General features: G+C 35.0%; 4 protein-coding genes across 7 annotated transcripts; 2 read left to right on the forward strand and 2 right to left on the reverse strand.

The window, feature by feature from the left end:
* Positions 1–346: 346 nt before the first annotated feature.
* On the forward strand, positions 347–3,943 carry LOC103435681 (putative uridine kinase C227.14). 3 transcript variants are annotated; one of them, XM_008374082.4, is made up of 12 exons: positions 347–528; positions 988–1,121; positions 1,289–1,332; positions 1,483–1,560; positions 1,738–1,930; positions 2,242–2,272; positions 2,353–2,411; positions 2,499–2,572; positions 2,730–2,816; positions 3,332–3,393; positions 3,485–3,516; positions 3,615–3,943. In XM_008374082.4, exons 1-12 carry the CDS (start codon positions 471–473, stop codon positions 3,699–3,701), a joined length of 939 nt encoding a protein of 312 aa, XP_008372304.1. In that variant the 5' UTR covers positions 347–470; the 3' UTR covers positions 3,702–3,943. The 3 variants fall into 3 exon arrangements, with proteins under 3 accessions (XP_008372304.1, XP_028958528.1, XP_017187562.1); XM_029102695.2 differs by having other exon boundaries at positions 349–528; positions 3,488–3,516; XM_017332073.3 differs by having other exon boundaries at positions 400–528; positions 988–1,129.
* A 2,167-nt stretch (positions 3,944–6,110) lies between these two features.
* LOC103435680 (auxin-induced protein AUX28-like) lies at positions 6,111–10,381 on the reverse strand. The gene is made up of 5 exons (XM_029102697.2): positions 9,819–10,381; positions 7,776–8,017; positions 7,398–7,533; positions 6,595–6,656; positions 6,111–6,489 (listed from the first exon to the last, which is right to left on the reverse strand). Exons 1-5 carry the CDS (start codon positions 10,112–10,114, stop codon positions 6,452–6,454), a joined length of 774 nt encoding a protein of 257 aa, XP_028958530.1. The 5' UTR covers positions 10,115–10,381; the 3' UTR covers positions 6,111–6,451.
* A 12,506-nt stretch (positions 10,382–22,887) lies between these two features.
* IAA8 (auxin-induced protein 22D-like) lies at positions 22,888–24,125 on the forward strand. The gene is given in 3 exon segments (NM_001294015.1): positions 22,888–23,242; positions 23,346–23,609; positions 23,727–24,125. Coding segments are annotated over 3 exon segments (528 nt in total). The 5' UTR covers positions 22,888–23,054; the 3' UTR covers positions 23,803–24,125.
* A 130-nt stretch (positions 24,126–24,255) lies between these two features.
* Positions 24,256–26,887, reverse strand: LOC103409120 (protein OSB1, mitochondrial-like). 2 transcript variants are annotated; one of them, XM_029102698.2, is made up of 5 exons: positions 26,392–26,887; positions 25,789–25,927; positions 25,624–25,708; positions 25,426–25,535; positions 24,256–24,605 (listed from the first exon to the last, which is right to left on the reverse strand). In XM_029102698.2, exons 1-5 carry the CDS (start codon positions 26,853–26,855, stop codon positions 24,417–24,419), a joined length of 987 nt encoding a protein of 328 aa, XP_028958531.2. In that variant the 5' UTR covers positions 26,856–26,887; the 3' UTR covers positions 24,256–24,416. The 2 variants fall into 2 exon arrangements, with proteins under 2 accessions (XP_028958531.2, XP_070678706.1); XM_070822605.1 differs by having other exon boundaries at positions 25,426–25,531; positions 25,620–25,708; positions 26,392–26,833.
* Between the last annotated feature and the right edge of the window lie 67 nt (positions 26,888–26,954).

Below are 26,954 nucleotides of genomic sequence, written 5' to 3' on the forward strand. Positions count from 1 at the left end.
TACATCAGCATAACAAAAAACTAAACGTTTTTAATGGGGGTAATGTCAGGAAGATTAAATTTGTAAACAAAATTTTGTAAAACTAAATAACATAAAAGTTGATGATTAGAATATATCTTAAACGTTGATAAACGTGCTAATTCTTATTGGTGACACATACAAATTTTGTTTAAAAATTAGTTTTTTTTTAGTATTACTCGGTAAAAGTGAGATGAGACAACAAAATTTGAATTAGGGGGAAAGTTGGATCAAAATAATATTAGGGAGCAAAGTGGGACTCCAAACAACTTTCTGGGTAACACAGTAATTACGCCTTTTAAAAAGGGACGGTATTACGTGGATACTCGTGGCACTTGCAAGTGTAACTCAAACATCCGAAATCCATCTGGAAAACAAGACAGGTTTCTCCGACCCGACCTCCTCAACTCCGTATTCTCAAACTCTCTCTGTCTTTCTGTCGTTCTTCGGCCATGGAGCTCTCTCTGTCTTCCGCAACCTCGAAGGCTCACACGTATAATTCCTCACCAGGTTTCTCTTTCTTTCCTCTCTCATGATATGATTTATTATTTTCTCGTGGGTTCATACAATTTTATGTTTTTATAATTTGATAAATATATGGACATACCCACCACTTTGATTTGTAAGTTTCTAACTGATTATTTTGTTTTTGATCGTTTTTTTCAATACAATGTTGAGTAATTTGATGTCGAATTCAAAACTTGCCCCTCCAAATTATATGATGTTGTTAGCAGAATCATATTGGCTTTAGAAGAAGCTAGCTAGCTAGTTAATGACATGTTTAATTACTTGGAATTCGTATTGAATTATTCCGATTTCTGACTTTTCGTGTGGGAGGGTTGCCCAGTAACACTATATGCTCATATGTCATGTGTATAGAATTTATCCTCATGATTTTTGGTAGCAGATTCACAGTGATTATATGTCACTTTTTCGGTTAATAGATTAGAGTGACTTGCTTATCTGCAGAGCTGTTTCTGCTTGGAAAAGCAAAATTTCCGACATGGGATTGTTATTTTCCCTCTCCTTCGCGAGCTAGGAGAATAGCGAAGCCTTTATTTGCTCAACCTGGAGCCCTCTCTGCCAAGCATAACCCTGTCAAGGTTTGATGGTACTTTCTTTTCTGGGGAGGACTATTAAGCACTCGTTTGGTAACCGTTTCGTTTTTAGTTTTCGCTATCTTGCTAGAGAAAAAGGTTATCAAACCGGCCCTTCTGTAAACCAAAAAATGTTTTGAGATTTTCTAATTTTTTTTATGCACACTTTATAGGTTGTATGTTGTCTAAAGAGAGAAGCTACTGTAGTAGAGGGAAGGTATGCCATCTTCAATGTTGGAAGCTATAACTCACATCTGCTTTTATGGCCATTGCATTTGATGGTTAAACAAGCAAAGCTTTCCTGGTTTTTTTGTATGTATATACACCTTACTTTTGATGAATCACAGTTGTTTCTGTTTCTTTCAAGGTCTATGCATGAAGTATATGATGCTTTGGCCGCACGTCTTGTTCCTACAGCCGCAGCAATAGGGAATCCAAACTTGAAGTAAGTTAGCTTCCGATTTCCTATGCATGCTATAATCTTTAGACATGAGGGACCATGAATGTAGTTTTGGTTTTCTGGATTGTATATGGATTTTACCTTTTTGAGTTGTTTTTGGTTTTCATGCTGATTTTACTTGTTACTCTTCAAAGTTATAAATCTGTCTGATGTACAATGCAGGTATATTGTGGGTTTGGCTGGTTCTCCTGGATCTGGGAAAAGCACTACTGCGTCTGAAGTTGTGCGACGTGTAAACAAGTTATGGCCCCAGAAAGCTTCTGCATTGGATTCTCAAGTTACTCCTCCAGAAGTGGCTGCAGTTCTCCCCATGGATGGTTTCCATCTTTATTGTTCTCAGCTGGATGCAATGGAGGTTAGCCTTCTTTTGATATTTTGATTTCTGTAGTCCATTGCATTTCTTGTGGATGGCAGTCTTAGCGTAGTCTAAGAACCTTTCGAATCGATAATGTGGATAATAGTGTAAGCCAAAATTAGCAATTTTAATTATCCTGTCTTCTTAAAATGTATCTAGCTGGTAATTAAAATTAGCAATTTTAATTACCACCCTATGGACCAAAGTTATGGTTGAAACAACATTTGTTTGGGTTTCGTATTCAAAACAAAACATTATAGATGATAAAAAAATTTTGATTCCTAATTTTCTGCAATGTTGTAATATCTTAGAATCCCGAGGAAGCTCATGCAAGAAGGGGAGGTGAGGTTTCTATATTTTGCTGTTGATGATTTGACACCTTGAAATAATTAAAGCTTCAATCTTACGAATTGGTGATTCAGCTCCATGGACCTTTAACCCTGAGCTACTACTCGAGTCTCTCAAGACTCTGAGAAGTGAGGTGATTAGTTGATAATTGATGCTCACATGTTACAATCGCCTCAAGTTTAGAAGTATGCTATGCATTCTAACAGAAACATTGTTTCAGGGATCAGTTTATGCACCGTCATTTGACCATGGTGTTGGAGATCCAGTAGAAGATGATATTTTTGTGACCCTTCAGTGAGTAGTTTGTTCCTTTTCACATGAATTGTCTTTTAATACCAGCTAAAGAAATAGGCAGGTTGTGAGCAATTATTATGGTGGTCTTAAAATTATGTCATTTTGATTCTTTCATCTTTGATGAGTATGTTCGTAACTTATTAATTTCTATTTGCAGGCATAAAGTGGTCATAGTAGAAGGAAATTATTTATTGTTGGATGATGGGATTTGGAAAGAAGTATCATCTATGTTTGACGAGAAGTGGTAAGCATTATTTATCAAAAGATATATTTTGTGCAAAACTGTATGTTAAAGAGGTCAGATGGTCTGGTTCTGCTATGCATCCAGTATAATTGTGGATGTGTGGCGGAGACCAATATTCAGAAAATGTCACGGTGAAGAACTTCACTGGGCTTGTGTGGCTATGTTATGGTGCAGCCTTAATCTGTTCAATAAGGTGTGTCGGGAGGACAGATTAAGTCTTCCTTATTTCATAGATTAAAACTTTGATCGTTGGATTACGATATATAAATTTGGCACAGCCCTTTTTCAGATGTATGCTTATAAATTTTGTTGAGCATTGGACTTTAATCATGGAATACAAAACGCATACGACTTTCATGATGGAATAGTTATTTAGAAATTATGCTTGTAAGGGCTCTAACACTAAGCAGCACCTCTTGCGACACTGTATTTAATCACTTGTTCTTTTGAAAACCGAAATTCCACTTATTCAAGGGTGTCATTGAATGCTATTGTTTGTTGCTTTTCCCTTGAAGGTTTCTTGAAGTTGATATTGACAAAGCTATGGAACGAGTTCGAAACAGACATATCTTAACGGGTACATGATCCTTAGTTTTTGAACCACCTACTTGCGAAATGGGACATGTAAAAACATGACATGGTTTAATTGCTTTCTTTATCTTCTGCAGCAGGGAAGCCTCCAGATGTTGCCAAATGGCGGGTAAGCTTCATGGTTTTCCGAGACACGAAGTTCCGATTTTTTTGTTAGTCTAGAGTTTTCACTAAGACGTTGCTTATGACACTTCATTCATCGTGTAGGTTGAGTACAATGACCGGCCTAATGCAGTGACAGTAAACAAATCAAAGAAGAATGCTGATTTGATAATCAAGTCAATCGACTACTGAAGCGTGAAGGTGATCCCGTCCCGCTGGTTGCATTCCAACCCCATTTATGCATCCCATTTATGCAAATTGAAGGCCTATCTTCATTTTCCTTGGAAGATATGAACTGGGAAGTAATTTATGCACTCCAAAATGCTTTCACTTATGAGGGTAAGAAGTTACTTTTGGAACGCAAATAACACATCCCATGAGTAAAAGTAACTGTGTATTTGATGAATACAAGATTTATGAAAATTTTGCACAAATGGCGCCTAAAACTTTCCCATTTTGTGCAATCGCTACCTGAATTTAAAAAAAATTTACAATTAACCATTCAAACTTTCATATTGTGTTACCATTTGGCACATAAGTCCGTTTTTATTTACCTTTCAAGTGTGTTTTCGTCACTTCTCTCTACTAAGGGTTTTTCGGATTCTTTTTTATATAACTTTGACCGTTTTACGCACACATTATTCTTTTTTATACATGCGATATTCTAATTTAAACGAATTTAAATTGCGGAGAACGAGATTTTTCAAACTTGGGTCCATATAGGGAATATATCAGCAATAACCAATGTGGCTACATTCATGTTTGTTACACATTGTGTTCTTTTTAATACCTACAATATAATACACACTAAGGTAGAAATGCGTTTTCTCTATCTTCTAGTTTCTCTCTCCAGATCAGAGCCTCTTCTTTGACTTCAACTTTTAGCCGTCGCCTTTGCTCTTGCATGGGAATAGGCTGCAACCTGCTACCTCCTCATCTTTCCCGTCTCCTTCTTCCCTCTTCTTTCTCTCTTTCTCTCCTTCCCTCCTTTGCCTTTTTCTTATTTTCCTCCCCTCTCACTTCTTCTGCTCCATCCCCTTCCCTGCATCCATCCCTTCCTTTCCTCTTTCCAGTCTTCTTCTTTCGTTTTATTCCTAGTTCTTTATGAGTTTATCTCTGTTTCTGAGCTGGGTCTCAACTATTCCCTGAGCTTGTTTCAGATCTGAGCTTCATGCCCTTTATCCGGCATCTTTTGCCTAATTTTATTGCTTTTTGTCCTCCCTCCTCCTTAGCTGTGATATTACATCCTTATCCCACTATGTACTCGGATAGGTAGGCTTTAATCAAGAGATGGATACCAAATCTACTACCCTCCTTCACTTCCCATCCCCTAACTGGCATACCTATGCCGGATTCCTATCGAGGCCAAGTGTTGGGTATTTTACATACCCCTAGCCTCACCTTATATCCGTATGATACTTTATTTGTATATATTTGCAGGAGTTCTTAAAGGGGGTTTGGATCTGGTGTCTACTTTCTTGGTCCGGAGTTTGGCTTCATGTGAGGATATGATGGCAGTGGCGATGTGGTCTTTGCTGCTGGAGATTAGGGTTCTTTACTTTCTGTTTTCTACTGCATTCAGCCCTAAACTTATGTAGGTCTCCTGTTGTATCTTGGGTTGCTGCTCTCATTTTGCTTGGGCCTTTTACTTTCTTTGTAGTTGTTTACTCGGTCCTTTTTGGGCTTTGTACTAATTCTTATCTTAATGAAAGTGGACTTTTTGATAAAAAAAAAAAAAATACACACTAAGGTAACTTTTACTTGTTTTGCTATAACATTATAAAGTATTTAGTAAAACATTAAATCATATTAGAAATAGCAAAAATCCCTTTCCAAAGTCAAAGGGAATAAATCTAGCGAAGCAAAAAAGAATGGCCACGCATGTATAAATTAAATGCCTCCATTAACATGCACATGCTCCTGTTCCCTCTATATGACTCTATCAACGACGTCCTGGAAAGCATTCCCAATTAAGTTTAGCCCCTTATTCGTACAACTTTCATTTATATCTAAATTCCTTCCTCCTGTTAAATTTCTCCAAATTTCATCCATGCTGTCGTTAGTTTGGAATTCACACTCGTAATTTCAAACAAGTGGTTAGGAGAGAGCACCCCATGTCCATTTCATTGTATTTGTCGTCCGCCATCGGCACATCGCCTCACCTGATCATATCAGGATTTTCATAGCGGTAGGTGGGCTACCAGAAGGTGGGGTTGCGGGGAGGATGGAAGGGGGATTTGGGTGGCTGGTGGTTTGAGGTTGAGGGTGGGAGAGGAAGGGGGAGGGGGGTTACACTCGGGTAGCACTAGGAGAGCAAGAGCAACAGAGATAAATGGGAGGCTGGTTGTTTGTGGTTTGACATGTTTCCTTTTTTTTTTTTCCCAATAATTTATTTATTTATTTATCTTATGAAATGATAGTTTGCCCTCTAAACTAACGAAATCATAGATGAAATTTAGAGAGACTTAACTGCAGGGGGAATTAAGCTATAAATAAAAATTTAGGGGGTAATTAACCAAAATTTAAGTTCAGGAGTTAAATTGATAGCTGATTTCAAGTTGGAGAAAATCGACGTATACCTCTAAAATTACACACAAAAGCTAAACGCAACAAATTAATCACATGTTACATTACTTAGGCAAGCCAATTATTAATACTAAACAAGCAAACACCAAGCCGTCCTTGAGCGTACTTAAGATCGATCGATCGAGTTTAAATGGGTCTATCCATGGTAAAAACTCAAAGTCTAAGTATCTCACTTCAAATAATTACACATATAATTAACGATCAAACCATATCCTTAATTTTACAAGCAACCGTATCCAATCATCAGAACAACCTGCTCAATCCATCAGCCCGTTTTCGATGGTTTTCGATTTGTTTCGCCTTGACCGCGACGACATTAAAGGAGCAGGCTGTAATGATTATTCGTTACTAGTACTTCAGCTTCTGTTCTTGCATTTCTCCATGGCTCTTGGTGCTGAAAATATTACAATCAACAAGTTTTAGTAAGCTAGTAAATTAAAGGACAAATATGATTCATGGTGGTTAATTAGCTCTATAGTGATTGAAGATAGATACTAACCGAGCCCAACAGCCTCCTTGCTCTTCATTATACGCAATCTCTTGCATGATTCAACAAACATCCTGCTTGCACGAGAGAAAATGTTAACTAAAATAAATAATTTTTTTGTCGACAGATCATTAGTAGTTAAATTGTTAAAAGTTAAGGGCGAGGAGGGGGATAGGTGGGGATCTAACCTGCACTAAAGTGCATAGGTATTATTGTTTTCCATTACTGTGGTAAAACGCCATCTAAAGTTGAATATTCAGGGGTTTTGGTAAACAATTTATTTCAATTCTTGTTCTTATTTTTGTTTTTAAAAAATAAAAAAAATTGTTTGGTAACCAGATACAATTTTCAGAAAATATAAACTGATTTAAATGAAGTCAAATTTTGAAAACTAACAAAAATAACTTTCAGATTTTAATTTTCAGTTTTGAAGAAAATGAAAATTGATAATAACTACTAAACAAATTTTCAAAGTTAAAAAAAAAAAAAACTGAAACTAAAATACTTATGCAAAGACTTTTTGGTGTTCCCAAAAATTCTCTTTTATCTTAAGAAAGTTTATTTCCTAGCAAAAAAATAAAATAAAATGAAAAGACTTGTTGAACTAGCTAGCTTAGCTAGGGTTGGAATTATTTAGAAGAGAGATGCTAGAAAATCTCTTTTAAAGTGGGACTGGACTCTCCACTACCTCATGTTTTTGACATAATATTTTATAATGTTGATATAGATAATGTGCTAAAAACATAAAGAGATGAAAATTTCAGTCTCACTTTGAAATAATTTTCTTATCATTTCTCTTGTTTAAAAAAACTTACTCCCACGGGACATCGCCAACCAGCATCCAATCACCATCCTTGTCTTCATATGTTGGAGTGTAATCAGAACCGTTGAGAACATCCATCAGCTTGCTCTCATTCATGAAGTCCTTCATTCCTTGGGATCCACAATTTCCTTCAATGATTGAAAATTTTATAACATTACTCCCGAATATCATAATAATCGAAAATTTAACAAACAAATAATGCATTAACATGGTCCAAAAATATAAGAGAAGTGATTCAGCACACCCCTTTCTCCTTACGCATCCGTATTTATTTTTAGAGGTTAAATTGATCAAATCTAAAAAAATTGAGGGACAAAAATTTAACAGAGTATGCATAAATCGTTTTTCAAAATATAAATATAGTAGTTACCAATGGTGAAGGAGCTGAACATTTTGGCTAGGGCATCAGAGAGCTCAGGGTAACTCTTGTACATCTTCAAGTCGACCTTGCGAAGGTAGGGTGCACCATCCATGCTAACCTTCACCAGAACTGCATTATTATTGCCACCCTTGTTCATCTGCTCACTTTCTCCGTCATTTGAGCTCTTTTGCACCCCCGTGAACATGTTCTTTCGGAAAGAACGCACCGGTGGCCAACCCACGACTTGTGCCCTATTAATTAATAGTAATATTAGATAATTCCATGCCTAACATCATGTTCAGATACTGTGTTTTATTCCATTATTGTTAAACCGATTATATTTAAAATGAGCATTTGTAAGCTCAAGTTATTAAGAGTATTTGGTTTTATTGAAATTCTATATAAGCATGTTCAATTCTCTTCTCTCCAACATCGGTTGTATCAAAGAAAAAAAAAAGATTATTATAGGAAGACTTTGGATGTGGTCCCTAGCTATGAATATTCTTTGATTGAAACCTTGTTGGTTTTTAATTTTTGATTGAAGTCCTTGAAATTAATATGATAATTTATTTCTATGTACATTACTATATTTTTTAAATTAAAAATAATTTTTTTTAGTTGTTTATATAAATGAGATTTTAAATAAAAAAATCATAATTTGTGGGATTAAAAATATTAAAATATATATATATACTATTGTGGTTGGGTGTGTGTGTATATAAACATGGGTACATTCATCAAAATTAACCAAAAAATTATTGTAAAACATGGGTATATTCTTCAAAATCACAAAAAAAAGAAGATATTAAGCTTAATAACATTAGTAAATTTCTTCGATTAAACTTGACATGGACATTTTAAAATCAAAGAAAAAAGAATGTACCCATATAAGCTTAAAAATGGATTAGAAAAAAATTGAATAGATTTTATATAAAAAAAAGAGGTACATTTTACATATAACAAATTGGTATATTTAAGAATAAGTACATTTTAAGATTAAAAATTTGAAAAAAAATACATGAATGGGTACATATAATTAGAATGGGTACATTTGGCAAAATAAAAAATGGGTACAAATAAATTTAAAAAAAATATGGGTACAAATACAAATAAAACTTTAAAAAAATATGGGCACAAAAAGAAATTAATATATAGGTACAAATTAAAACTGAAAAGAAAATTGGTTCAAATTAAAAAGGGTTAGAAATTAAAAATGGGTACAAACTAAAACTAAAAATATATGATAAAAAATTTAGTCATAAATATAAATATACTAATTGTAAAATTTTAAACATTAAATGAATATATTTAGAAATAAAAAATATTTTATTATTGAAATAATTAATGATGTTATTAATACCCAAGGTTCTTGATCAAAAATTGAAAAGGAAGGTGACTTTAATCAATGGAGTAGCAAAATGAAAGATGAGAAAATAATTTCTCCATTATTATATTCAAAATTTAATGCTACTCACTAGCTAAGTCTTTTACTTGAATAAATTCTATATATAACAACTAATTTGTGCAGTATCTAATTTCTTAATTTCATTCAAATTCTATCTTCTACTCGCTGGTATATATGTTCAATAAATCAAGTGCCGAAAATTGTAAATAAATTTATATACATAATATATATGTTAAGTAATCAAATTTGATCAATCTTAGTTTTTATTCCTTTTTCCTTTCATTTTTATGATGAAAAAAATATCCCGGAGAAAAGGAACAATTAAATAATATACAAAAGCATGTATCCAAAACTAGAAGAACTTTATATATTGGGTTCCTCAATTAGTTTTCTCCTAGCAGAAAAAAATTTCAAATTTTCAAAAATAGAGAAATCTTATTAAGAGAAATGCATGGAGAAAAAAATTGATTGTATTAATTCTTGTAATAATTAATTAAATTGACTAGAGACACATATGGCTAGGTAAAAAAAGTCTCAAGAGTAAGGAACATGATAGGATCATCATATCAATTACTGAATGGAAAAAACAACAAGCGCACGCACATGCATGTTCATAATTTTCATAATCATCATCATCAACAACTTACTTGGCAGCAGGAGGCTTTGCTGGATCGGAAGCCGGAAGATCAAGGTGGTTGTTCTTCTCCTTGTTCGTCTTGGACTTAACAGCAATGCCATCTTTCCCACCAGTACTATTTGCCTCCTTAGAACTATTAGAAAGATTAAGCTTCAAATCCACACAAGTACTAGTATCAGTACTAATCTTACTCTCAGTTTCCGAAAACCCTCTCTTCCTCATCACCACCACCTGATCTCCGTCACGGCCACCGCCACCACCACCACCCGGCAGCCCTAGCCTCAGCTCTGTCTCTTCAAACCCCATCTGAGATGATTAATCTCTCTCTCTTTCTCTCTCTCTAGACTCTTTCTTTCTTTCTGTAATATTGGTAGCTAGCTTGGGTTTTGATGTTGCTTTGTGTTGATGTTTGATATTTGATCTTTATGGAAATAATAATAATAGTGTGGGGAAGGAGGGGACTGTTTGGGCTGGCGTTAGTATTAATATGCGAATGGGTGTACCGTATACCCGAAAATGGGTTCTTGACATGTGGCAGACTGCATGAGCTGGCTTCTACAACCCTGCTGGGCTACGTGACGACACCACTGAGTGATTGTTATCTATCCTATGATTGTGGTGTGCAGGGCGTGGATCGTGGACTCTCCACTGTGGACAACCACCCTATACTATATTCATGTTCAATAGTAATATATTATTTATAATTATTACTGTATTTTACTAATTATTCATAATCACGTAATAGATTTATTATAGGTACACTTTGGATACGGTCCCTAGCTATCAATATTCTTTGATTGAAACCTTGTTAGTTTTTAGTTTTTGATTGAGGTCCCTGATATTAATGTAATAATGTAAGTTACTATATTTTTTTAATTAAAAATTAAAAATTGAAATTTGTAATTGTTTATATTAATAAGATTTTAAATAAAACCCATAATTTATGGGATTAAAAATAATAAAATATAAATTATTCTCTCTATTATATTTTGTGTGTGTGTGTGTGTGTATAAATATACATATATGTATGGGTACATTAACAAAAATTAACAAAAAAAATTATTGTACCAAAACATGGATACATTGTCAAATCAACGAAAAAGAATGTACCCATATAAGTTTAAACATGGATTAAAAAATTTGAATGGATTTTATATTAAAAAAGGGTACATTTTACATTTAACAAATTGATATATTTGAGAATGGGTACATTTAAGATTAAAAAAATTGAAAAATTATATGAATGGGTACATTTAAGATTAAAAAATTGAGAATCTTTTTATATATAAAAAAAAACTAATAGGTACAAACTTAATTTAATTTAATTTTTTTATTATTTTGGAAATGTTTGAATTGAAAATTAATTAGAAGTTTAATAGAGGTGTGAGTATTAAACCCTAAATTAATTACTAATTTTTATATTAAAAAAATTATATAATAAACATGTAAATTCATTATCACATTAATGCTAGGGACTTGAATCAAAATTTGAGAACTAATAAGATGTTAGTCAATGAACAATAAAAACTAGGGACCAGATACTAATTTTTCCTTTATTATATACGTATTTCAATACAACCCGAAATAAGGTTACAAACTCACAAATGGAAAGCCGGTGATGGGGATGAGCTACGTAAAGGGGGCCATCAGTCATGATATCGGTAAAATATTGTGAAGATATATCCAGGACCAATGCAAGTGCAAGCATTGGATCAACAAGTTTCAGAGCTCAAGAAATTAGTCCACTTACTAATTGATCTTCTTTTCCTCTTTCTTGGGAGAGGGGGAGAGCCAGGCAGCTATATATGTGTATTACCAACTACCTAGGGTTCTTTATTCTCACTTCTTTAGGGCTTACTCTACGGAAGAAATTAAACTACGCTGATAACACAATTCTCTAATCCCAACCGTGCCTTTAGCCAAACTTTGAGAACTCTCATTTTGACTTTTTTCGATTCCATTTTAACTTAGATCGTTTGAGAAAATTACAAGTTAATTTTAAGTAAAACTGAATTGAAAATTCATGGTTCGTTCTCTTATTAGACACATGCATATTTTCGTCAAGTAAACTTTACATGAGTGCTTGCGAAAGTTCGACTTAATTAGTTTGCTTCAGTTTACAAATTATTCTTTACTATTACACCGTCCATGACTCCATGCATGTTAGTTCGCTTAGTTACTTTACGGATTGTCTTCTTTCTTGACTTCTAACTCTTTCTTGTTTTCAGTCGTGGCATCTGTAACCATGATATTTGTAAGATATATATCCCGAAAATGCTCAAAGTTGTTCCCTTCTTTATATCTAGCAAGATGTGCATATATATAGGCCTTTTATACAAAGGGATCCGCATTTTTTGAAAAAAAAAAAACAAAGGGATTAGGTGTGGGGCCCACTCCACATCGAACTTCAATGATCTGAACCGTCTATTTTGTAAGTCTCGTTTCATAGATTATCTTTACAAAAATTCAATTCAATCCAAAACCAATTTGCATGTTTAATTATCAAGATAAAATTTCATTGGTTCTTATATAACAAAGTATTCTTTAATTTCTTTGAACTCAATTAGATGTCTTAAATATTTCCGATTTGGCTAATACTTTGCAAGGATGATCTATGAGGTGCAACTTGAAAAATAGACGGTTCGGATCATTAAAGTTTGATGTGGTGTGGACTCCACAACTAATCCCCATTTTTATTAAAAAAAAATGAGAATCCATTCCCTTAAAGGTTTCCTATATATAATGTCTGTCTATCTATCTTAGCTAGGGTTGGTTGGTTTTAATTTCTTTTTATGTTATTAGACGATCGATCGATACATATATATGGCTGGCAATCATTTAAACAACACCAAATCCAGAACAATTGATAAGTGACAAATCGATCTACACGTTGATGGCTAACAAGGGATATATGTTAGTAACCTCTAATTCGCAATCCTGTTAATTAATTAATATCGTTCTTTCGCGGTCCCTTATTGAAACAATCAATCAATGAATTATTCTAAAATCATAGTCAGAAGTAATTATCAAACTTAATGTGAAGAATTATTTAGAAGTAGACGTCTCACTTTTATTCATGTTTTATTTATTGCTCAAAACCCTTAAAATTGATGATCAATGTGTGTGTTAAGAATATCCAAAAATATGGGGTTAAAACTTAAAAAGGGAAAATGATTTAATTTCTATACACTTTATTATCTTTTTTACACCCATGTTTATTTTTGTTTATTGATGATAATTTGACTTATGGATTAATATAAAGGCCATATATACATATAAGTGTGTATGAAGAGAAAAAAAGTGAGCGAAAATCGCTTCACAACTTAAAATAACTTGATATACATACATAAATACATATATATATATATGGGTTCGGATTTAGGGACACTTTCTTTTGACACACATTTTGTAGGGCCCACTTCCTAATGTATTTCAACGATCCGAACGTCTTTGCAAAAAATAAGAAAAATCCAAAACCATTAAGATATTTATTTGCAGTGAAAAAAATAGACGAATATAATTCTACAAAAAAAACATTAAAATTAATCCAACCATCATATGTGGTTTCAAATTTGAATATTTTTTGTAGATATGATATTTGAAGGAAGATTTCAAAGATCGGATCATTGACATACACCCTAAAAATATGTGTCAAAATATATGTGAAAAGCTTGTTACCCCCGATCATTGTATATATACCACCATGTTTTGGTGTTTCCTATAACTCCACCATAGTGTTACTTTTTTTCTTTGGTCGGAACACCATAGTGTAGTGAAACATGCAAAAAGTAAATGTTGGGTTGTAGCCTTTTATGGTATCCGCGACTCTGTGCTACATTTCGTTTCACCAAAAGAAATTGTTGGAAGAAAAAAGCAGAAAGTGGGTGCAATAATTTGACAGGCACTCTTAACTGTTTGTTGTTAGGCATGCTCACAATACTGTGGTGTCCATCATCTGTCTGATGTTACTCCAACTATGGATGCACCCTTTGGTAGCCACGAATTCAATTTTTTGGCACAAATGGCTTGTCAAATCAAAATTACTTTAGGAACCTGTTACGGTTAGTCGTTTACATGTGTGTAAATAGGATCTTATATATATATGTATGTATGTATGTATGCATATTGAGTTTCACATTTATAATAAGGCTAAATAGTCAAAATAATCCCTGAAATTTGTATAACTCATCACTGTGGTCCCTAACATTTCAAATCGATCAAAGTGGTCCCTGAGATTGTCTACCATCCATCATTTTGGTTATTTCGTTAAAAACTCCTTTAAGTGTCCCGAAGCTTTTGGCCGGAAGTTTGGACAATTTTCAAAGCTTCATAACTCAATCGTTTCTTAACCAAATTCGACCAATAATATATCAAAATGAAGATAGGAAAGTGTAGAATAAGATTATACCTATTTGGATGCCCAATGGCTGCAGGAGATGGTCAGAAAATAGCCTCAAAGTTGACTGGTCCAAAGGAAAATTGGAAAATTCGCCGAAAACTGGGTAAACTTTAAACATTAATAACTTCTTTAATACTCAATGAAATCAAGTCCTTCAAAAATGAAAATCATACTTCTCGATGAGACGAAGAGAATAGTACCTTTGTAGATGGCTAAATCGCTGTGGTTTGGCCAGAAAACGGTTCGAAAGTGGCTAACTCGAGACCAAGACAACCACTTTCGAGCCGTTTTCCGGCCAAACCACGGCGAGTTAGCTGTCGAAAAAGGAACCACTCTCTTTGTCTTTGTCGAGTGATTTTCGTTTTTGAATCACTTGATTTAGTTGATTATTGAAGAAGTTATGAACATTTAAAGTTTACCCAATTTCCTGTGAGTTTTCCAGTTTTCCTTTGAACCAGTCAACTTTGAGGTTATTTTCCGGCCATCTCCGGCAGCCATTGGGCTTCCACATAGGTATAATCTTATTCTACACTTTTGTATCTTTATTTTGATATATTATGGGTCGAATTTTGTTAAGAAACGATTGAGTTACGAAGCTTTGAAAATTTTCCAAACTTCTGGTCAAGAGCTCTGGGACACTTACCGGAGTTTTTAACAGAATGACCAAAATGATGGATGGTGAACAATCTCAGGGACCACTTTTATCAATTTGAAATGTTAGGGATCAAAGTGATGAGTTATGCAAATATCAAAAACCATTTTGGCTATTTAGCCTTATAATAATGAAACTAATTGCATGAGCATATACGTAATTGATGATAGCATTCTCCCAAAATCAGTAAACAGTAGCATTTACCTAACCCTATTATAGGGGTTAGTAATCTTTGGGTCTTCTAAAATGATCTGTAGCTAGTAATTAACTAATGATTTTTGGAGATCGATACTAATAAATAAGAAGAGCAAAATATAGTGGTACGCTCGACGTTTACTAGAGAAGAATAATTTACATGAAATAGGTTCATTGTTACTGTAACATTCCCGTCCAGAAAACAATGTCATGTGTAAATTCTTTCCATATGCATGTACGATTTGACTTACAAGCTAAGGTGGCTGTAAGTTGATTCTATGTAAGTTGCTTTCTTACTCGAGGGCTACTCAAGAGTGTTAATTTTGGACAAATGTAAAGAACTTTTTTGGACAAATGATAAGACAATTATACTGCATTCATCTAAATTCAACGACGATTTAAACTTGAGTGCATATGATAGATCAAGTTGCTATAGCTAACTTAACTAAACTTCATGTACGACAAATATAAAAATACTTGAAACTCTTGTTTTTGGTTGGTTGGAGGTAAGCGTAACAAACAGGTCATGTTTTACGTTTTCATGTAATGTCTGTTATTTTAACGGATCGTATCATGTCAAATCTGTTAAAGAAAAAATATTTTTATAAAATTTGCACCAAGTTTTAGAAAAGTGAAGGTTGCATGAGAAGAATTTGGTCCTGGGTTCGAAAGTCTTACCCCATTGATCAGTGTACTCCACTCTATATAATTACAAGCATGGACTCCTATTTTCAACATATCAATGAACGTGAATAAAGAGGATTAAACTACTTCAATTGACTACAAGAAAATCCTCAAAATAGGGAAAATAAAAGCTAGTAGGTTCACTACATAGGGCTAAAACCTTAAGGCGTAGTTGGAACGTCACTCTTCTCATCATATTTTACTTCAATAAATAATTAAATGAATAACGTCATATTACATTACTAAATATGTAGTATCTATATACTACATTATCACATAAATTACTTGAAAATGTAAAAACACATTTGTCTTTCAAGTATTACTAGTACATAATGTCTAGACCTGGTAAAGGATGGTGTTCATATTGTTTGGATGTCATACCTATTATCTTAACAGGTTCTTAACGAATAATCTAATAACAACCCAATTCGTTAATAAGTTTTTAACAAGTAACCCAATAATGAATTAACTTGTTAATGGGTTAACCCATACGCATTATTTTCATGTCAGGCTACTGAGTTACGCAAGAAATTGTAAAGTCTAGTCTAAGAAGAATGGAGTGGGACCATTAGGCATATAGTGAGTGAGACTCATTGGGCAATTGATTTTTGGATTTTGGGCCCACATAAGCGAGCATGTGAAGTTGTGAGATCTGTCACCCTAAGCGTCAAACCCGATCCCATGTGCGGCGCTGCGGGGCATCCCACTGACCCACCTTCACATTTTCTTTCTTGATTTGACTATTCTTCTTATTCTTTTCTTTTTTCTCCTTTTAATTTCAGAGTAAATTGTAGCTATAGTCCCTGAACTTTACTTAAATTGGAGCAATAGTCCTTCAATTAAAAATCCATTACCATTGGTCCTTCAACTCATTAAAACGTGCAGCTATGGTCCTTCAACTAAAAATTCATTACCTTTGGTCCCTCAATTTTAATTCAACTGAAGAAATGGTCTCTTAACTTTATCCCAATTGTAGCTATGGTCCTTCAAACATAACTCGTTTTGACAAAAAATTTTACGTAGTTGACGAAAATGACCATAATTACACACTTTGATGAGTTAATGGACCCTAATTAAGTAAATGGTTATTCCAACATAACATATTTTGACAAAATTTTGAAGAAATTAATGAAAAGGACTATAGCTACACATTTTGATAAGTTGAGGGACCAATGGTAATGGATTTTTAGTTGAAGGACCATTGCTCCAATTTGAGTAAAGTTCAGGGACCATTGCTACAATTTACTCTTAATTTCACCATATAAATTAGTAAAATAAAATGTCACGACCAAAAATGACACGTTGATCAATTGACCGTGCATCAATAAAAAAAAAAAGTCGAAGAAGAACCTTCATAATTTCATCTCTTGCTCGCAGACTGATCAAACAAGATGCTTAATTAATTAGAGGTTAGCTAGATAGATGATCTTCTAATATCCAGTGAAGATAAAGTTTCATATTCGATGTCATATAACAAGAAGAGAAAATTTTCTGGGTACCGAGCAGTTGAGCTGGTGTTCCTAACCAATAAAAACCAGACACCTAAGTACCTAGTTTTTAATTAAGAAAATATCAACTAGTATACTTTTTTGTAACACATAATTCCTAATTTACCCTCAAGTGAAATAAATTGAAAATAATCACCCTCCCTCTTACAACACAACCCACCCTGCGCTGCCAAGAACTCACCCCACCACTGCGCACCTCCATCAAAGCTGATATTTTCACTGGAGAAACCCCATCAAATTCTCTCGCTTTCTACTTTTTCCTTTCTCCTATTCCATTCTTAGCTTTACATGGTACCCGAGAATGATTGACGACAACTCCGACCTTCAGATATGCAGTCACGGATCTCCGATTGAGGCGTAGGAGTGTTGTTGGCAATTTCTGAGATCATTCTCCGGCGTGAGGAGGAGTAGAATTAAAAATAGGAAGAGGAAAGGAAAAAGAGAGATAGGTGAGGGGTAGACGGGTGGGGTGGGGTGGAGGTCGAAGACCCAAAATGAGAATCTGGGTTCTGTGTTTTATTTAACTTTTTCTGTTTTTTATTTATTATTTTCTAAAAAGTTGAGTATTAGGGACTAAATAGGAAGATGGTAACTCAAGTGCCAACATGTGAAATATAAAAAGAAGAAACCCAGATGTCATGTGCCCATTCGTGGGAACACCAGCTATCTTGTGTACTCGGTACTTAGAAAAATTTCTTTAACAAAAAATTATTCCGCTCTTTACTCTTTATATGTCATGAATTATTCCTCCATATAGGCAAATTATAATTTAAAATGTTTGTACTTGAATTTGTTTTTCTTTTATTCTCAACAACACTATATTCTACGTTACTTTAATATAAGAAAAGAAAGATTCAAAATCAGCTGTAAGAGAGCGGATAAAGTAATGGTTTGGTACTAAGGTGCTTTTATAAAAAGTGGATATAAAAAAAGTTGAGCTCAAAAAGGTGTTTGGTAAACACTTAAAAACAACTTATTTTCACAGTTTTGGGTGATAAAAAAGCTGAAAACGTGAAACAGCAAAAATAAGCTTATTTTCATAAGCACAGTAAAAACAGTTTTTTTTCAAGGCATAACAATACCAAACCAGCCCAAATTATCATTTCCTAACCAACTGTCTAACCCTCATATGTATACACAACTTTTCGTTTTTGTTTATTTGAATGAATTACTTTTACATACATCTGAAATAGTGATCTATAAGTAAAGAGAAATGATTCATTATATATAAGTCAGTTCATATATATAACTCTTGAGATATATCGTTATAGTATAAAAAAATTAGACTTTCATTTATATATATGTACTACATAATAAACAAGAAAATGTATAATGCAACACCCATCTGCCAAAATGCTCGATCATGATCAGTAATCATTGTAATACAATCATTACATTTTCTCTGTGTATATAATTTTAATTTTTGTTGGTACGTAAACAATAATTATTCAATGATATATAGATAACGCTAGTTTATTCCTTTCTATTAATTTTCCCTTTCCTCCTTTCACCACAGCTAGAATTTGTTTTATTCATTGGACGGTGTCATGCATGTTAAAAAGAGATTAAAGTAAAAAAGTTTCGGGATTAGGGTTTAAATAGCAAATCAGCAGTATAATTTTGTTCTCTAAGTCACTATGCATGGAATCTTTTTATTCCCGTAATCAAGTTCGTTATATATAAATGTATATCCTCCGTTTAATCTTGGTGTATATATATATATATATATAGAAGTCGCAGCTGCTGCCTGCTGCAGTTCATGCATGCAACACATGCTAATGTATAGCACACAGATGATAGATCTACCGTTTAGCAGTTTTCTGTTAATATATATATATATCGAATCAACGGTTTAACATGACATGAAGATTTCTGTGTTACTTGTTCATTTGGCAACATATGCCTCATTTTTTTATACAGATAGGTGAAGGTGTAACGAGACCTTTTATATTATAGAAATAAATATTTCTATACATAAGGTGCCAATTCAAATCTAAGTACAAATGAACACGCATTACATTATGCTTTCCATTAGCATTAACGTTGTGTAGCTAGTTGGGACCTCCCTGCAGATGCAGACCAGGGGGTGGTCACACTTCTTTCTACATGACACTATATGCATGATATGTACGGTATCTAAATGTTAATATAATGACATGTGTTAGCTTCTTTCTATATGACACTATGATATGTAGGAGATGGAGAAAGTTGAGATTCCACTTGAAGTATCCCAACTTACATATAAGGTCATGCAAAGTCTCTCCTCCTGTCAATTTGAGACTCATTCTCAACACGTCCCCTCACGTGTGGCTAATTTTCAAGCCTTACAACAAAACAATGGAGTGACGTGAGGCACATGTGGTCATTTGGCTTCACATATGACATGGGACAACTTGCTCTGATACCATGAAGAAAGTTGAGGTTCTGCCAGAAAATCAATTGACATTATGAAGAGTAGCTCAACTTACTTCTAAGTCCATGCAAGATCTTTCCTCCCATCAATGTAGGACTTATTCTTTCTCAACAAGAGACACCACGGTAACCGTATACTCATGGCACGTAAACTATTGTCATTGCTAAAGGCCGACCCTAGCGACAAACCTACACAATGGTAGTTTTAATTAGTCATACGACACAAAATTATTCATACATTCGTGAATGATCGTTGACCGTCGATAAAATTGAGTAGTCTCACAGAACATCTGACCGACATCACCCAAGAGTGTGGGCAACTGTTGCCAGCATATCGTTCATATATAATTGAGTGATGATGATATATACACACACACACTGTATGTACAATGTTTGAGTGTGACAAGCTTCATGAAGAGACACAATATGAAATATGGGTATGCATGGCACGTCATGGCGGACTGGCCAGAACCCCATATATATAGGACTACCATTTATTCAGCTTTAAGGGACAAGCCCTTCTGGTAATGGACCTTCTCAGCTCCTTCAAAGCCCTAAAACTCCAAAAACTCATAACTTTTGCATTGCATTGCACCCACGTGTGGATTAAGGCCCACTTGATATCGACAGTAATCAATCTTATCATGTCACACGTGTATGTACATTTGTCTTCCAATTTGCCCTATCTCATCTATCATTAATTACGATGGCCAGAATGCATGGACATAATAAGAGGGAAGTAGCGAAGGCATGGACAGACACGAAGAAATCAATGCCCTGAGAGTCCGTGGCCCAATCTATTCATGAAGATGATGAAGATTGAAGGTGGTAGACCCGACCATTACACTCGTCTTGTCAGTAGTCCTTGTTGACGGGGAACTCACTCGGGGACCTCGAGTGTGAAAACAAATACTTTTAAAGACTTGAACTACAAACTCTTTGTATATTGCTTGCCGTATTATACTTATAAGTGTTTAGCTACCCTAGCTAGCTCGGTTCACACAAAAGAGTGTTCAGTATGGAATGGCTTAATGTTGACACTTTTCTTGTCCGTTGCTCCTCCTTTTTGCATGGCTTATCAGTTCTGAGTTGTCTCTTTGCGTGTACATGTACATCTTTCCCTTTCAAAAGCTCAGAATTTGGCTGTCCAATTCCAAAAGTTGCTTCGAACCAGCTAGCTAGGTCGTGTCGGTGTCCGTTCTTCAACTTCTTCTTCTCGTTATTCAAAAATTTATTTATCTTGTGAATGATAAAGCATGCATGGTCTTTAACCAAAATTGATGGAAAAAAAAAAACTCGAATATGTATTTCTTTCTGTGGAATGGCAATTAAAGCACGAATCGATCAGTGGAAACCCTAAAAAAACGCTGATATATCCAAAAGATGCAACATTGGGAAGTAGCTAGCTATGGGAAAAAGAAGATCACGTTAAAATTTAAACAACTTGGCAAACAACTTGGCAAATCAGATATCCATGTAAAATTTGTTGCTTCACATACAAGACAAAGTTTATACTTTCTAATATATTTTCGTCATAAATATTAATAATAATCACGAGTTATTTCTAGTTCTTGGAACTGCGCTAATAATAAATTAATAATATGCACGAATGTGGTCACTTTCATCACCTTGTATATTATATTTCCATCTTCTTAAAAGGCTCAAATTGGATGGTTAGAAAAGAGTTCAAAATTCATACACATGCATGCATATTGGCATCACATCTCATTTACTTCCTAAAGGCATAGATGTTATATAATTTTTTTTGGATAAAATATGCTTTTGTTTTGTTCTTGAAATATAATATGTGGTTGTCAACTTGAACGTAGTCAAATTATTTGAAATAATGTGTTATTTTCTATCAAGATTCAAATTTCTTTTTTCGTATTTTAAATTAGATTATTTAACATATCGTTCAAATAAACATAATGATACATATTTCGTTAGAAAATTTAAGTATTTGTTAATATTGTAGTATATTGTGAATTAAAATAAAAATGATGTTTTTATAATGTATTATATTGTGATGTATTAGTTTAAGCAAGTCAACGGTCAACCACCAGAAATACGATGGATTAGGGTTAGGGTGAGGCAAAGAGAGCGGGAATGGTCAGCTGACCATACCACATGGAATCCCACATGTCATGTAACCACAGGCCAATTAAATCTCCGGTCCCACTTATCTCTGCCCACATGGCCGTGCCTACCCAATCCACAACAGCCACATGGGACCGTATGCAGTCACATGGGCCTGTTTTTTCCGTTCCATCCTCCTGATCAATGGTGCTGTGTGAACAGTCACAAAGCCTACCTTAACTGCCGATCACAGCCGTCCATTATCAGTCCACGGTCTTCAGTAGCATCGGCTATGGTTGTCCCTCCTTTGTCCCCTTCCAATCGGGCACCATACTGCACGGTGTTCCTGATGTGAGTAGCATCCATATCTGCACTTGTCTAACCTAAATCAAGAAATCATTCATATACCAACCGCATCCAATCAATTAAAAACAAAATGATTTTGCATATCTAATTTCTAATAAAATTGAAGAAATATGTTGAGGGCAATCATTTATATGTAAAAAAAAAAACTTAATGGTTGATGTGTCCTTGGTCTCAATTACATTAACAACTTATGCTCACACACTTGCGTATGCGTGGACGAGTATCCCAAACACCGGTTTGAAATATAATTCTTAAGAGTAAAACTACTTTGTATCATCATTTATAAATCATAATGCGAAACACATCTCTACATCAGTTTTAAATTAAGTAGTGATTTTCATACTTTCATTTTCTTATTTTTGCATCATTCTTTTATTTTTGTTGTTTGATTCTCATTTGAACCATACGATTAATCCAATAACTAAAAAAGTGAGAGGAGAGGAAATAATGGGTTTTAAGAAACCAAATTATCTTCAAATTTCAAGTTTATTAGAGATGCAGTCTACAATGTGAAATGTGATATGCAAAGCGATTCAAGTAACATTGCTAATCAAGTAATCGATGGGTAGAGTGCGTAGGCCCCGCTTTGAAATTCCGGTATGTCCAATTGTCCACCTGTGGTTGGTCATTGAACTAACGCGTGGGGGACAGCATGTGATGTTACCATTCATGAAGTAATGAGTGAATCTCATGCTGCCATGCACCACGAAATATGAAAATCAACCAACAGTATGTTGTCCCTCTCACAATATTCACACAATACATCCTATAAAAGTTTGAGTGCCATCACATCTTCTCCTCAAGGAAATCAATCAAACTTCAACTCCACCTGACCGAATCAATCAAAATCTCTCACAACAAACCCTAAACACATTTCTCTTTAAATATTCACCTTCTGCAAATTCGTCTGCAATCTGCAAAACCATTAGGGTTTTTGTTAGCAAAGTGATTAAGATGGAAGACCAGCTAAATTTCAAGGCAACTGAGCTAAGATTAGGGTTGCCTGGAAGCTCTGAGGAGCCTCAGAACAAACAAGCAGCAGCATCTCCTCCTATGACAAAGAATAACAAGAGGGCCTCGCCGGATTCAACGGCTGAGGAATGCAGTACAAATTCTGATCACATAGATGCCCCTCCCACCAAGTAAGCAACGTTCATATATGGACTATGAGTTTCATGTTAATATTTGATTAAGAAGTTTTAGTTAAGTAATTAGGTTGCTAATTAATGATTGAAATGTGTGCAGGACACAAGTAGTAGGGTGGCCCCCAATCAGATCTTACAGGAAAAACAGTTTGCAACTGCAAAAATCCGATGTGTACGTGAAAGTAAGCGTTGACGGAGCTCCTTATCTGAGAAAGATTGATCTCAAGATTTACAATAGCTACGCGGAACTCATCGAGGCCTTAGAGAAGATGTTCAACCTAGCCAATATTAATGGACTGGATTTTGCTCCGACTTATGAAGACAAAGATGGTGACTGGATGCTTGTTGGAGATGTCCCATGGAAGTAAGTTCATATTTTTCGATTAAAACCCTATCTTTGCAGTTTCCTTTAGAATTCATATGATCCGTTCGATCTCTGAAAAAACTCGTAACTAATGACTCTTTTTTGTTGTGGCTGCAGTATGTTTGTTTCTTCCTGCAATAGGCTGAGAATCATGAAGGGATCGGAAGCCAGAGGATTCACTACTTGTTTCTGAAGGCATGCAGAAAGAGGGATGAATATATACACTATGGAGGCACTTAAAACTCCTTAAAACTACAGGAAAAGACACAGATATACATGTAGCTCAGACAATACATTTTCATTTTTTGTTTGTTTTCGAAATCGATATTTGCTTAAAGAACAAGGTACCGGGACAAGAAACTTATTCGCTGAGATCCAAATTGTATATATATATATATGTAACGATAAGATTACACAAAGTCTATTATACGGCAGTTTTGTGTAGATCCAAATACATGTAGCTGTTTCTTCCATTCATCTTCATACTTTTCGTTAATGGCAATTTTCATGAATTGTTTGAGCTATACTGTACAGTTCTTCAATAGTTATCGTTCCATCGATTGCTTTCCGGTGTTACCGTAATTAAACTGGTATGATATCCGAGGCCAAAATTGTAAACTGTAAAGTCATTGCCAAGTTCTAGAAGGATGAAAAGCTAGATCACCAGCACATCATATAAATTGCAAATCAACAATACAAAATATAGAAACAAAACCGAATTGTTCAGTATCTCCACCAAAAATTGATAGTAACTATACATAAATTACGCCTCAAAGACTGGTTTCCTACAGCTAGCACCACAAGCACTTAGAAAGGCGAAAAACTATCACCGGCAAATATATCTGTATGCAGGTTATGTTCTTGGTCATTAAGGGTCCCCATTCTTGTATCCAGTATGGCAAGTTGGGACTTCACCCACGGCGGATTGTTCCGGCCTTCAATCCACAAGGCTTCTCCAGTATCTTTATGCTTAAAATCTGGATATTTTGGGTTCCTCTGAAAATCATAAAACAAAACCGAGTAAACAAGAGTGAGCTTTCTTCGCATATTCTTATCAGAAATCTGAACAAACAGCAGATGACATGAAATTAAAAGTTTACATGTGCACATATGGCATTAACCGAGCACTTGTCTAACAAACGTAAATATGTATTCCGTTCCCACCATTTCTATTTCAACATTTATTATCGACATGTCTAGAAACAGTGTATAACATATCCCAGTTCATCCATTGTAGTTTTCTAGTATAATACCATTTTTTTAAGCACTAGAATTTTGATATTTGGTTTGATATTTTACGAGGGAAAAATCTTCATGCATTCCACGTCGGGCCAACTCAGAAAACACAGTTTCTTCTCGTCCTTGCAGCACCAACAATGTTTTTGCATTTGTGCATGCACAGGGGCGGCCATGGACAGGTGCAACTAGTGCACTCGTACAGGACTCCAAAAGTTCAGATAGTTTATAATCCATATATCTACCAAACTCGTGTTTATAGGACTCCTAAGATCAGGGCTACTTTCTAGGGCCTACAAAAGCATAAGAGGAATCACTTTTTTGTTTTTTAAGCTTCTGTAATGTTTGATCCTTGGCTCCTTTTTCCCTATTGAAGCTCATATTTATTGACCAAACAAATGAAAAGCCCATAAAAACAAACAACGAAAACCGTTGTTACAAGTAAGTAAAAGTAAACATATGAAAGTATTTTTTATGACTACTTTCAATTGGAACTATTAATCAGAGCAGCCTTGCAGTGGATACAAACCTGTGCTCAAGAATGCATATTGTCGACTTATATAGTGATCAAATAAAGTACCTTGGTATTCCTATTATCCCACCAGTCAACTGGATTAGCAAAGAAGGCTTGCCATAATTCTTGTGTTGTTTCCGTTATGTTCTTTGTGGCATTGTTGCCAAGATTTCTGCCTGTAAGAAAAGAATAAAATTAATAAGATTAAGAACAAATGGTATTTCTGCTCTTATCTAGACTCATGTTACTGAAGATATGACTTGCCCGCTGTAAAGGAATCAGAGTCGTGATCTTTCAATGCCGGCGATGAAAAGCCCTTTTCAACAAAATTCAGTTGCTGAACAACTACCTGCATCAGATCAAATTCAATTTCTAAACAAACAAACAGCAGAATCCCACTACAACTAGAAAGACCAGAAGCCAAAAAACCTTGTAGTAGGTCTGCTGCTTCCCTTCGTCGGTTTCAACAGAATCTGAAATCAGACGGCCCGATACATATATTTGTTGGCCTTTCTCTACATGCTGAAAAGCAACATGTGCAAGCTCATCCCAAAATGTCAGATTAATCCTGAAAGAAAAGGAAAACCAATTTTCATTACTAATTGCCTCCCACACTCCTTATACTCACAGCAGCATTCACAGTTTTACTAAGGTTATATTAACTGAAAAACTTGGAAAATATGAGCAATGAGAACCGGTTACAAACTTAACAAACACTAGGTTTTATATACGTTGTTTAGTGTCTACCAAGTTCTATTTTTTTATTAAAAAGTTTGTAACATATTTCCTCAAAAACTATGCATTGCGAGACATTCAAAGAAATTTTAATGTCAAATTCCCATTTGAATTTAACGTTTCACATTCTCTCAAACAAAAAAAATATGATTGAATCAGAGCAAAACCACACTGATTGGAAGCATCAGAGCAAAACAACTGAGCATCAGTCATCAAAAATCCAAAATTTGAATGGATGCCATCAACTGCAAAATATGAGTAAACCCGAAAACCCCGAAATCGATAAAGAATTATTACCAAGAGGTATCGGTGGCGGACTTCTTGACGGCGAGGCGGGTCCAAGCGAGGACCTTTCCGGAGGGGAGGTGCTTAATTTCGACGGGAAGACCGACGACGCCGATGAGGTGCACCATATTGCACAGCTCCTTTTTCCACTGGACCTCCGCCGGTCTAGGAAACGCTATCGGCACCTGAATGCTGCTCCCGCTGCCGTTGTACTGGTCTCTACTGTACTCCATCGAGAATTTGAGATTGAACCGGCGCCGTGCGAAGGCCAAGTGGTTGGTGGTTGGGAAAAATGCGGGAACTTTGGGGTTGGCGAGGAAGGTTGTGCTTGTTGCTGCCGGAATTGCTCGCTCTAACGCCATTGCTCTCGGCGGTTTTTGGGGGATGGCGCCAAAACTCCGCCGTTGTCGGATAATGCTACTTAGACCGCGTTTCATCTGAACTCCCAAAGGGTTATTGGAAGGTTTGGACCACATTACCTCAAGTTCCTCTTGGGCTTAATGTCCATGAACAGGCCCATTAGTGGTACGAGGACTTAACTATACTAGGTTCAACACTGCGAAGGCCCAAACTGA

Source organism: Malus domestica, chromosome 05 (assembly GCF_042453785.1).
Source record: "Malus domestica chromosome 05, GDT2T_hap1".
Taxonomy (NCBI): Eukaryota; Viridiplantae; Streptophyta; class Magnoliopsida; order Rosales; family Rosaceae; genus Malus; species Malus domestica.

Excerpts from the sequence above, each read along its gene's own strand:
- LOC103409120 (XM_029102698.2), bottom strand. The coding sequence starts at position 26,855 with ATGTGGTCCAAACCTTCCAATAACCCTTTGGGAGTTCAGATGAAACGC. Across the intron at positions 25,709-25,788 it reads AGCAGCAGACCTACTACAAG|GTAGTTGTTCAGCAACTGAA; the intron begins GTTTTTTGGCTT and ends GATCTGATGCAG. Across the intron at positions 24,606-25,425 it reads GGGATAATAGGAATACCAAG|AGGAACCCAAAATATCCAGA; the intron begins GTACTTTATTTG and ends TATGATTTTCAG.
- LOC103435681 (XM_008374082.4), top strand. The coding sequence starts at position 471 with ATGGAGCTCTCTCTGTCTTCCGCAACCTCGAAGGCTCACACGTATAAT. Across the intron at positions 529-987 it reads CACGTATAATTCCTCACCAG|AGCTGTTTCTGCTTGGAAAA; the intron begins GTTTCTCTTTCT and ends GCTTATCTGCAG. Across the intron at positions 1,122-1,288 it reads CCAAGCATAACCCTGTCAAG|GTTGTATGTTGTCTAAAGAG; the intron begins GTTTGATGGTAC and ends CACACTTTATAG.
- LOC103435680 (XM_029102697.2), bottom strand. The coding sequence starts at position 10,114 with ATGGGGTTTGAAGAGACAGAGCTGAGGCTAGGGCTGCCGGGTGGTGGT. Across the intron at positions 6,657-7,397 it reads GTTGGCGATGTCCCGTGGGA|GATGTTTGTTGAATCATGCA; the intron begins GTAAGTTTTTTT and ends TCGTGCAAGCAG. Across the intron at positions 6,490-6,594 it reads CAAGGAGGCTGTTGGGCTCG|CACCAAGAGCCATGGAGAAA; the intron begins GTTAGTATCTAT and ends TAATATTTTCAG.